At 43.4% G+C, this 13207-nt stretch overlaps 1 protein-coding gene across 1 annotated transcript; it reads left to right on the forward strand.

Annotated features, from left to right (window-relative positions):
- The first annotated feature begins 922 nt into the window (after nucleotides 1–922).
- slou (homeodomain transcription factor slouch) lies at nucleotides 923–11082 on the forward strand. Its single transcript, XM_018017749.2, has 4 exons — nucleotides 923–3112; nucleotides 3200–3458; nucleotides 10127–10407; nucleotides 10481–11082. Exons 1-4 carry the CDS (start codon nucleotides 1712–1714, stop codon nucleotides 10694–10696), a joined length of 2157 nt encoding a protein of 718 aa, XP_017873238.1. The 5' UTR covers nucleotides 923–1711; the 3' UTR covers nucleotides 10697–11082.
- The last annotated feature ends 2125 nt before the right edge of the window (nucleotides 11083–13207 follow it).

The following is a 13207-nucleotide window of genomic DNA, read 5'->3' on the forward strand; positions in this document are numbered from 1 at the left end:
CATTCTGTAAACTGAGAAGCGAAACTCACGCACACACACTCATACACATACAAGGAGAGAGTAAAACAGAGAGAGACAGACAGAATGAGAGAGAGAATGAGTAGGGTAAAGGCCAGCTTGAGCGAGAGTCAAGCAAACATGGGCTGATTGCTTTGAGTTTTACAAGGAAAAAATCATCAACTCGACGTCAAGAGTCGACGAGTCAAGCAAACGACTTATAGCTGCTTGTCAAAACTAAGAAGAAACGACAATTATTACTTACAATGATTAACAACTAATTAACAAACTGATTAGCTACTAGAATGCAGCATGAATTCAATTAGGCTTTGTAAAAATTGGCAAGCGGAATGTTTCTGCCTGCGGCTGCTGCTGGCATTGGCAGGGTTCTCGGTTGCCAGCCACAAGAGCACAAAGCATTCATGCATATATGACTAAGAACAAACCAGGCATAAGCAAAGAACAACAACACAGGGACGAACAAAAAAAATATATTTATATATATATACATATATTTATATATACATTTATGAAACAGCGCACATTTGAAATATAAAAAGCTCAGATCCATTTCGAAGCCAACGGAGCGCAAAGGCAAACAATTTTTGCGCTAAATAATTTGACAATTACTCACATCCTCGAGCGCATATTTGGATGGCAATTGAACGGGGGACGGGGTAGACGAAATGTAAAAACTACGTAAAGCTGGGCAGCAGCTTATATCCCAGTGCGTGTGTGTGTATTAGAGAGACAGAAAGAGAGCGAGAGAGAGGGTAGAGCGATTGAGTTGATGGAGGGCAGCTGGAGAAGAGCAAGATAGCTTGCGTATGTGGGCACTTGGGTGGGTATGCCCAGTGCTGCCGAGACCTAGGAACAGACCATTACGCTTGCTAACGAGGACAAGGCAAATTAAATCATTAGATGCTAGCCGAGATTAGGTCCAGCCGGAGCATGGCGCGAGGGAGGAGCCAGTTCACTCAAATCACACAACTCACTCAAACTATCAGCTGGGGGCGTGTGCAGTACGTACAAAGAGAGCAGACGTAGCAGCAGCAGCAGCAGGAGAGCATATGAGCGCAAAGCCGATCCACTCAAAGCAACCACCACCACCAACACGACGAGCAACGAGCTCGACATACGCCGCAACAGATTTGTTCACTTTCCATTTAGTTGACTTGCCACGGGCCAGCGGCAGCCACAGCCACAGCCACTGCCACAGCATCTGGACTCAAGATTCACTCGACAGCGACAGCGACTGCGACAGCAGCAGCGAGCGGGCAGCAGCAACCCTCAAACACTGTGTCGAGCAATACTATTGACATTCCCATTACCGTTTCCATTTCCATTTCCGTTTCAGCCCCGGCTGCGAGCAGAGTGTCGCACGCGCGGATTACGCTCAAAAGCAATGCGATAAGCGTAAAAGTACAACAACAACAACAACAACAATAAGAACTAATAGCATCAGCAGCATCACAGCATCATAGCATCAGCAACATCAGCTGCAGATATTGAGAGATACGCGCCGGCATCAGTGACAGTCGATTGGCTGCAATCAAGGTGACAACACCACGGCGCGGCAAGCGAACAGAACAAGTGAAGTCAATTAGCAGTGAATAGTGAATAGTGAGTCACAATAGTGAATACCTGCATAGACAGTGCTCAAGTGAACTCACCCAGTGTGGTAAAGTGCCCAGAGACAAGTGCAGCGAGCGATATGGTGATGCTGCAGTCACCAGTGCAAAAGCCTAGCGATAGCATCGGGGCACAGCCCACGGCCGTCGGCGGCCTGATGAGTCCCAATTCGAATCCGGATTCGCCCAAGTCAAACACCTCGCCCGATCTGGCCAACGTGGGCAGCAATGTGGGCGCCGAGCTGGTGTCGGTGTCCAGCACTGCGACCAGTGCCAGCACATCCATCAGCGCTCCCGTGGCCAAGTTGCCCAAGTTTATCATAGCCGCCAGTGGGCAGGCGGCCAAGCAGGAGCAGGAGCTGCGCTACTCCATTGAGCGCTTGAAGCAGATGAGCAACGAGAGTGCGGGAATGCTCAGTCGCCTCACGCCCACACAAGAAGATGCCGACAAGGAGAAGACCAACAACAACAACAACAATAACAATAACAACAACAATAACCTGGCCAACAACAACAAGAGCAACGTGCGCCGCTCACAGTCACCGCCCGCCTCGGGAGTCGGCGTCGGCGTCGGCGTCTTCCCATTGCCAGCGCAGCAGCGAAAGCTGCTGGAGCTGAGCGCAGTGCGTCACTTGGCACGGCCGGAGCCATTGCAGCATCCACATGCCGCACTGTTGCAACAGCATCCGCATCTGCTGCAGAATCCACAGTTTCTAGCCGCTGCCGCCCAGCACCACCACCATCAGCAGCAGCAGCAGCAGCACATGCACCACCATCACCACCCTTCAGCCCACTCACATCCGCATCATGCAGCAGCCGCTGTATTCCACCTGCGTGCACCTGCAGCGATAGCCAATGCCAGCAACACCACTGCACCACCCTCGCCAGCCACATCGCCACTGTCGCCACCCACATCACCCAGCACTGGCTCAGGCACAGGCGCAGGCACAGGCGCTGGCTCCGGCAGCTGCCAAACGACACATTCCGAGCCGCAAAGGGACTCGCCCTCGGGCACCACCGCAGCACCAGCAAATCCATCGCATCCAGCGCTGGCAGCACCGCCCCAGCACCAACAGCTTCCACAGCCACAGCCACCGCCGCCACAGGCAATGCAGCTGCACTTGGGCGCCGGTCCGCATCCAGTGATGGGCAGCATTAGTCCGACATCCGCCAATGAGATGGATCTGGAGCGGATTAAGCTGGTGGCCGCGGTTGCCGCGCGCTCCAGTCAAAGCCAAGCGCCCAGCACATCCACCGCCGCCTCAACCAGCTCCGCCTCCGTCTCGCCCCCTGGTCGCGACTTGAGCGATTACGGTTTCAGAATACAGCTGGGCGGCCTGGCGGCAGCAGCAGCTGCAGCGGCAGCCACATCTCGCCAGATTGCCGCCGCTAATTATGCGCGCAGCGACACCAGCGAAGAGCTCAATGTGGATGGCAACGACGAGGAAAGCAACGATGGCTCCGGATCGCACAGCACGCCGTCGGTAAGTTCTGAACGCTCACATTGGCTATCCTCGGGTCTTTCCATGCTCAGCTTTGCTTGTCCTGCTCTACTCCTGCTCTTCAATCAGGTCTGCCCAGTGGATCTGACGCGCTCCGTGCCGAATGGCGCGAACAGTGCGAGCACCGCCTCCACCAGTGGAGCCAGCGACAGAGAGGCCACCAAGCGCCTCGCCTTCTCCGTGGAGAACATCCTGGATCCCAATAAGTTCACGGGCAGCAAATTGCCAGCGACTGCGCCGCCTTTCGGGCATCCGCGCCAGTGGAGCTACGATCGGGATGAGGACATGCATGATCACCTGGACGACGAGCACAGCGAGGATATGTCTGGTGAGTGTCTGGCTGGAGTGTAGCTCAAAAAGCAAGCATCATGGCTCTGTCTGTGTGCGCTCCTATTGGAATCTCGTGCACAGCCTTCCGCCTAAGCATTTACACATATACATATCACACACATGCATGTGTGCGTGTGTGTGTGTGCAGTTGGGCAGAGGAAGCAGCAAAACATTTTCCACTTGCCTCCACTTGTTATTCCAAACAGCCAACTTTATTCCACCGTCCTCTGTGCAATTGTGTGGGTGGGCGGGTTGTATTTAAACTGCCGCCTGTAGCTTTTGGAATGTTTTGATTTTGATTTTGTTACTTTTTATACCCACCCACACACACACAGAGTGAGAGAGAGAGAGAGAGAGAGAGAAGGTGAGGTAAAGTTGCCATTTTGAAAGAGCAGAGATTTTGTTTTGCCTGTTTTCATACGTAAGTCACGTAGACCCTCGCTCGTACGTTGGTACTATGAAAGCAGTTATATATGTATACATATATATACCTATATATGTACATACATTGAGCATATTCGCCGGGTAAACAAGTGTGCAAACAATACGAGTGAGGAACAAAACTTGTTTAGACTGAAATCTGCACTCATATTCAAGTGGGGATTTTGCATGGAATTTGTTTTAATTGATTGATTGATGTTTTAATTGGGAAAAGCAATTGCTGTGTGGAATTTTACGATATTTCTTTTTGCCAGATTTTGTGCAGCCGGTGTATTGGGCTGCTCCCATTTGAATTTTTTATTTTTCTTCCATTTTTACTTTACTTTTTTCATCTTTTTTCGCCTTTGCTAGCTGTTGGCTAACATTTTGCTGAAAATTAATTGATTTTCATGCTTCGCTCGCTCCAAAGAAATTCCTCAAATAAAAATTTGCAAATTTGATTGAAGCTGTGTGGTGAACTTGGCAATAGGATCTGTGTGGGGCTGGGCGCTGGCTGTGCTCGGATAAAGCATCATCAGAGCCGAACTGCTAAGCTGCGGCAAAGCGCCAAAATAAACGTTTGAAAACAAAGTGGATAGGTAGAACGAGAGCATTCAGAAGCGAAGCATTTCCGTGAGTCACGCAGGACACGGAAAAAGTCAAGTTTTGCAATCGCTTTGTTTGCCCAAGGCTCATAATGTGATTATGACTATGAATAGAGAATAGAGAAAAAACTACGATTAAGTGCTAAGCTATGAGCTAAGCAAATATAAAAAGAAAACCTCCAAATAGACAGAAAATTCATAATGTTCTTCGTTTAATGATTGAAAAATCGAATGGTATATTAATACATTCTGTATTTATTTTTTATTTACTCACATCAGTTGTAGGGAATAAACAGTTTTTTATGTCTGTGAAAATTGCTCATCGATTTTTTAAAAGCTGAAAATATTAAATTTTTTTTTTTAAATTGAACTATTAAATATTTGAGAGATTTATAATTAATACAGAACCAAAATGTATTACAAATTGTTTAATATTGCTTTTTATATATAACTAATAAGCCAAATAGTAATTAATTAAATTGAAATACATTTCATTTTCAATGCCAACATCACTGAAAGCTAATAAACTCCCTTTGATGACTCTGAAAACTGCCAAATTTGAGTCGAAACTATCAAATTTTGTAGATCATAATTCAATATTAAATATCGTAGACTTTTAAAGATTTTACTAAAGCAAAACTAAATTGAAACGAAATTTCATAATATATAATTGGGGAAGCTGAAAGCCCGAATTGTAAATTATTCAACACAATTTTCATAAGACATTTTATTATCAGTCCAAGCTAAAAACATTTCATGAAAGTCGAGGAGAATTATTAACTCTTAGATATGCTAAAAGTTGAGGTGACAAAATTCTGTACATATTTCAAAATCTATTAAGATAGATAGAATTGCATACTTTAGCGATGAAATATGATAAATTAAATACTAATTGGCTTCAATCCAGATAAATTTCCAATTCAACTTATCATTTTCATCAACTCGGAAGACTCTTGAGTAGTTCTGCAGGAGTCAACAAAAGATATAATATTAAAATTCAATAGTAGCGCCTGGCGATTAATCATAATTCGTATCGAATGATTTACAATCGAAAGTCAATCAAAATGAAAAGTTTTGATAACACAAAATGAACAATTGTTTATCTTTAATCAATGTTAGCGACGACTGACAATGAGAATACACAGCTTGTCAGTCATTTAGTTTGCCCAAAGTGCTGGTTGCACTCACATTTACACGCGCATTTACACCCACATACACACACACACGCACACAAACAAGCCACTCGCTTTATTGGCCACTTCGGTAAGCGCTTATGTACGAAATTATCAACAGTGAAAATGGCGCAGAGCACAACAGCAACAACAACAACAACAACAGCAGCAACAGCAACAAAAACAACATCATTATCAGCAACAAATTATCGGCCATTGCTGCTGCTCCGGCTGGTAGTGTTTGTGTGTTGTTATTGTTGTTCTTGTTGTTGTTGTTGGCTGTTTGTGTGACTGTTTGCTGTTTGTGCATTTGTGTTTGTGTTAATAAAACACAATTAGCTTCATCAATGGCGCCGGACGTGGAGTTGGCTGCTGTTGGGTGTGGCGTCGCAGTACTCGAACATAACTGCTAATAAAACAGACTGAATGGCCGCGCCAACGACCCCAAGCGCCGGCGGCGACAACAGAAAGGACGACAGGAAAGGCGGCGAGGGGCCAAAGTGGGAACGCAACCAGGATAATGATGCTGGCAATGATTATGTAGCTGGTCGTGTTCGTGTTGGTGTGCGTACCATTGTTGTTGGCCGTCTGTTCAGTCAGTTGAAGTTTACAGCAAAGGGACAGCGAGTAGTAGCAAAGACAGACGGACGGACGACTTGACTGTTCACATTACGCATACGCACTGTTTGCGCCCTGCGATTCAACGATTGTTGCCTGGTGATGCTGTAGTCATTAATTAGCAAGGTACTTAATTACCGCACATTCATTAGCCGCTTCAATGGCTCTGTCCCGGCAACATGCAAATACACGCACACACACACACACACATACAGAGTGCCTGCCCTATCAGACACTTAATTTTATGACCTGGGAGGTGCTAATGTTGCTGCTGGTCGCTTCACTCTATATTAGCGTAATTATGTGGCCTTTTGTCTTTGCAACTAATTGGATTTTATGACAGCCTCACTCATTCATGCTCCACCCACTGCTCTCTCTCTCTCTCTTTTTCTCTCTATCTTATCGGATCACAGCGGATGCATTGTGTGTGCATGACGTTTAATAATTTACATATATTACGCATACGCTGCATTTGTCAGCGCGCAATTCTCTAAGGCGCCATTCGCTGGGGTCGCCGGCCACTGGGCGCACAGCAATTTGCATATCATTTAAAATGCAAAACAAAACTCTGCCAAAAGCACACAACTAGCAAATGCACTAAAAGCTGCGCTGAAAGCCACAATACAAAACACATACACTTGCTACCAGACGGGGACAGAGGCAGAGGAGAAAATAAAAACAACATGGATAGCAGCATGGATAGCTAGAAATTTACCATATCTACACACACACACACACACACACACACACACTGACTCACACAAACACACTCTAGTCGGCATTATGCTCGAGCAGCACAAAAAATGCGCCCCAAAAGTCATATGAAAAAACATGCGATAACTAAGTGGGCTCACAGAGCATGGCGGGGATGTACTTGCTGTCTGGGGTTGGGTCGAATAAAATGGTTATGTGGCAACATTTAACTGTGGGTGGCCATGCCCTGCTAGCTGCCAGCTGGCAAGGGGAGAGAAACGGCTGCGGCTGCCAACCAACCCCCGAGAAAGTAAAATGGCTGCGAAAACTTTTATTCTTTTCAGCACTCAATTTGGCGCTCAGGCTAGCGCTCTCGCTCGCACGCATGGCCAACGCCAATGCATCTCTATATACCCTACACACACACATATAAATATAAATGTGTGTGTGTGTGTATATATATAACATACTTTGTATTCATGTATTGGTGTATATTGCTGGTCGCAGAGTCCTGGCTGCTGGCTGCTGGCGCTCTGGGGAGCTTTGCAGATTTGTGTGCGTGTCTGTGAGCTCTGTAAAGTTAGGCGACAATTTTCGTAGTCTCGGCTCGGCTCGGCTTTTTATATCCGTCATCAGCAACTCATTTATTATTTTATGAAAATGGCAAAATGAGACGACAAATGCTCCCCGGGGTCGCATTGGCCAAGCGTATGCGATTATAATGATTGCGACAATGAAGCCGCCCGAAACCCAAAAATGCTCGAACCCAAATTTAAAAGCCATTTTGTCTGCCGAGTCTCTCCCAGTGTGTGTGTGTGTGTGTGTGTATGCGTACATGTGTGTATGGTAATTAACACTCAGATTTCATAATTAAGATTATGGCTTAAAATTATACGTTGTCATGTAGACTTTTTTATATGCTGCTTATACCCTTACAAAGTATGTAAAAGTTTTCTCATTCAGTTGAAACCCGAAAGAGAAACGCAATTGACTTTAGACAGTTTCTATTAGGGTTTAAGCTATGTAAAGTATCTTGGCATGAAACTTTTATAGGCAAAGAGATGTATATAATATATAAATTGAATACATTATTATATTCTAAGCTTAGCAAAAATACTTGTAGATGAGACACAACCATGACGTATATAAACTCAATTGTCCTCATCAGTTTCCATGCATATTATTTTATACTACCAGACTTTTATTTCACATAATTTTATTTTCCGAATATTATATAAAATTACATAATATTATCGAATAAAATAACTCATTCTTAACGTTCCAATTAGCGTACAAGAGATTTAGTTTTTGAAAATACTTTCAAAGCTCCTCTTTCGCCTCGCTTTTTATATCATGTTAATTCTGATTAGCTCGCTGAATCTTGTCGACAATTTGGGCATAGAGTATATGAGTAGGTGTACATCTATTCCTTTTTTTCTGCTCAGCCATATGAGTCTTATCTTTAATGTTATGGCATAACATGAAAATTACTTATAAGCGCTACACTTACTTGAGAGCAGCCAGCTTGACATTTGAAGTACCTCGGAAGAGTAAGCAAGAGCTGTAAATGTAAATGAAAGTGCTGTTAAATGAGCAGAGATATAATAAACGAGCATTACTCTCTCACTAATTGCGACAGAGTAACGTTTGCCGCATTATAAGGGTGTGCCTAATATAAAATTATCTGGAAATATATTTTGATGTATAATCAACCAAATTCCCAAGAATTTAAATATACTGATTATATGATTATATACAATATATGTATATATTTTATGCATTACATTTACATAAAACCAACATTTTTAACTAGAATTTATTAATACTTCAAATACAATATTTTTAGTTTCGAATTATTTTAGCATAAATAGAATATTTCAAATATCATTTCATACTCAACGTAACTCTTTTGCTGACTCTTCATCCAAACGGTTGCCAGACAACACGTATACGCCTTGTTGCACTGACTGGACGGCTAGTTACCCTAATTAGAAAAGCGCGCCGGCATACCCGCCAGCTCGGGCAGCGCTTATTAACCAGCTGCGGTTGTGGCTGGCTGTTTATAGGGCGCAAACACCCTTTCAGAGCGGTACACAATGCTGGGCGCCAACCCCATCCCCATCCTCAATCACAACCCCAACCCCAACACCATTCGCATCGTCTGCACAGACCTTTCGACTTTTTCGCGTCTGTTTGTCGACGCATTAAGCGTCTGGTGGAGTGCCGCCCCACGGGCCAGTTAATTCAATTGACTCAAACCAATTGTGGTCAGCGTCATTCGTCGGAGCCGTTCAATGGGTATTGATGATGATGATGATGATGATGCTCATGATGATGATGATGATATTCGGGCATCTAATGTGCCATTAATGCATATCAAAGTGGCTGCAAACACTCCACAGCCCATTACCAGTGCGACAGGCGACATTCGAGCCATTTGCATTTGAAAGAGCAGACAGAGTCGGCGGTCAGTAAAATCGTTAAATATTAAATGAAGCGTTCATGTTAATTTTCTGTTTAATTGGCGCGCTGTCTGTGGCTCTGGCTCTGGCTCTGCCTCTGCCTCTGCCTCTGCTAGGTAGTCATGGCCAGGCTAATTACATGCAAACATGGCCAATCATGTTGACCAATTACCAGACGTATGCACTTTGCAGCTCCGTTTCCGCTAAGCGCCTTTCTCACTGAGAATTGCTGAGTTCCTCTCTCTGTCTCTCTTTCTCTAGCTCTTATTTTGAGCAAAGTTACATCGTTTGTTATGCCACCAATAGAGCTTGCACAATAATAATGAATGACCCAATCAGTAGTTAGTATATACTTTATGACTATATAAGAGTACCAGACGGAGTCAGCTGGGTAATCGATATGCCTTGGACAGTGGTTGGCGTGCGTTAATTGAATTTTGATTGCCGCATCACTGCAATCAATTGCGCGTTCCCAACTGGACCGCCCATATACACATGTGCGGCAGCATGTGCCCAAGATTCCAATTAACTTACAACGATGCGCAGTGATTGATTTCCATTTGCAAATCACGCCTGGCCCCAAGGGGTCAGTCAGTTCAATTGATTGATGAAGCTATCGCCATGCAAAAAGAATTAAGCAAAAAAAAAAAAAAACTATTTTGTATTTCAACTTTTCCTATCCTCTTGCGCTTGCAGCTCAGGATCTCAATGACATGGATCAGGACGATATGTGCGACGATGGCAGCGACATAGACGATCCCAGCAGCGAGACTGACTCAAAGAAGGGCGGCAGTCGCAATGGCGATGGCAAGTCCGGCAGCGGTGGCGGCGGCGGTGGGTCCAAGCCGCGTAGGGCGCGCACCGCCTTCACCTACGAGCAGCTGGTTTCACTGGAGAACAAGTTCAAGACAACGCGCTATTTAAGTGTGTGCGAGCGTTTGAATTTGGCGCTCAGCCTGAGCCTGACTGAGACGCAGGTGAGCATTTACTGGCCCTGACTGCTGCCCTGGGACTCTTTGCTGAGTTTTGGTATTTTTGTGGCCTTTGCAGGTTAAAATCTGGTTCCAGAATCGACGCACCAAGTGGAAAAAACAGAATCCGGGCATGGATGTGAATAGCCCGACGCTGCCGCCTCCCACTGGCGGATCATTTGGGCCCGGCGCGTATGCCAGTAGCCTGCTCTATCCGCACGCCGTGCCCTATCCGCCATACGGGCCCTACTTCCACCCCCTCGGCGCGCACCACTTGAGCCACTCGCACTCATAAAATTGCAAGATGCAACAGCGTTTGTTGCAAATCTTCGAAAAGCGAGCCAAGGACGCCGCCCCCGAGGCGCGACGGCCCGACGCATTGTAAATACGAAACTGCTTTAAGTGTTGTTTAGTCTCCCGCCTGTATATAGTTCGTGTATTATATTGCAATTCGTAGCCAACGAAGCCCAATGATGTTGCCCAGTCAATGTTTGACATATCTACCCAATTATAGAGCCATGCGTATGTAATTACTTTAACAAATTACGAATTATGAGTATGTAATTATTATGATACTAAGTATGTATGAGTATGTAACGCTATGTTAGCATTTAAGTGGCAAGCAAAATCAAAAATCAAAATTGACATTGAAATAAATATAAAATGTGAGCAAAATAAAGATTTTAAATATTATCAAAGAAAACTCGAGCTTATGTATGATCGGAGGGTAAAAAACAATTTATCGCTGTGGCGCACACACAGATGAAGAGGGGAGAGAGATATATATATATAGAGAGAGAGAGAGAGTGTGTGTGTGTGACATACTGTGAGGAATCTCTGGCAAGCGTGTGAAATGACAGGACAACAATGCTAAGTCAAGTGTAAAATTTTAAATTTGCTTCTCATTTACTGCGTGCAGCTCAAGCACTCACACACAGACTCACACACACACACGCGCACACAGATACACGCACTCATGGCTATTCAATTATGTGGCAAACGAATACGAAATATCTTAATCCGATTTGCGTGATACAATGACGGGCATATATCGTCGGACGAGGCGAAGTTGTCAAAACAGAGACAGGCGAATGAATAAATTCACGGGCTTTCACACCTCGCACCCATTGATATTATAATAACTACTCACGGCCCACGGCAGGGGCTGCTGGCTGTGCTGCCTGGTTGATTGGTGGGCAGCATAATTGAAACAGAAATCCATGCATGGCCAGCTCCAGGAGCCGGCAGCCGATCTGAATGCCCAGACGGATGCGGACCGACTCTGAGTGCCGTTGACAGCGACTCGATGTAAACAAACAGACAAACAAAACAAAGCAAGCGGCGCAGTCACTGAGCAAGGATATGCAGGAAATCCTTTAATATCTATTACGCCGCCGCCCCAGAAACTGAGCTGAGCTCTGTGTGAAAAGCCACGCGACACGCGACTCGTATTCGATGTGCGTTGGCTGTAACTAAATTTTGCACATTTGATTGCATTTGCGGGCAGCAACGGCAACGCCCTCTTCTAGAAGGATGAGGATAACACTTTTTTTTTTTCCTTATTTCCTTCTGGCAAGGGACATTTGCATAAATAATTTATTAAAAATTTGCTTTTACATTTGTTTTAAGCTTTGCTTAAGTACTTTGCAATTAGTCGAAAATCCTATTTGATGCACACACACACACACTTATGCATATTATGCATGAACCCGCAGCCATGAGCGCCTCTGCGTATGTGTGTGTGTGTGTATGCACGTTAATTTCTGTAAATGTGAGCCAATAAATTATTCAGCTGCAGACATGCCAGCGAATTCCACACTAAATTCTCCAAAATGCGAATGCGAGCAAACAAGCTCCATTTGCATACAATTAAACTCTAATTTTAGCTGCAGCAACTTGCGCTGCGACTAGAGCGTGGCTTCTCCTACTTGCCAGTTGAGCTAGAGGAAGAAATTCATTTAAATTATGATAGGTGGAGGTAGTTAAGTAGGCCAACTTTTTGCTTCAATATATGTAAATAATTAAATCAAATATATTATTAGATTAAATGGAAACACCTTATCAGATATCTTTAAGAATTTTAATATTTCATATATATATATTTATTCATATATATATATTTATTATGTATTATTAATTACATTAGATTCGATTTTTTACAATTTTTATTTTAATGTTATATTTAATTAAAAATATGTAAAGTATATTAACATTTACGTGTGTTAAATTATTAACTTAATTTAAAATGCTTTCTAGAAAACTCTTATAACCTTATTTATTTTGTTTTATTTTTATAATTTGTATTTCTATATATTTGTGTAATACTTCAAAATTTAAATATACATATATTTACCAAAAATATATTGGATTATACTAAAACACAGTGTTAGAAAATTTTCACAATTATTACAGTTATCATTTCATAATAAAAAATTAAATAAAAATGCTTTCTTTCCGAATCTTCACAATTTGAATTTCAATATAATATTTTAATACAAATATTTAACAGTTTATCTATGTACATACATTTACTTGTAATAATATATTATATTTAATTTTTTAGTATAATATTTCACAATTTATTTATTTATATTTGCTTGCAAAATATAATTGTCTTAAATTCTTCTTAGACAAGCTCTTTTAAATTTTGGAATCCCCGACTCTCTCAAGCAGTTCATTAAATACAATTTATTGTCGCACATCGAGTAAGACGCCCACAAAACATCTTCTCACTCGCAAACAAATCAGTGAAACGATAAATTAACGAGACGCCTGCCCACTTAAAGGCATACTTAGGCCCAGTCCA

The sequence above is a fragment of the Drosophila arizonae genome, chromosome 2 (genome assembly GCF_054131065.1).
Source record: "Drosophila arizonae isolate 15081-1271.41 chromosome 2, UAZ_ARI_1.0, whole genome shotgun sequence".
In the NCBI taxonomy this organism is placed as follows: domain Eukaryota; kingdom Metazoa; phylum Arthropoda; class Insecta; order Diptera; family Drosophilidae; genus Drosophila; species Drosophila arizonae.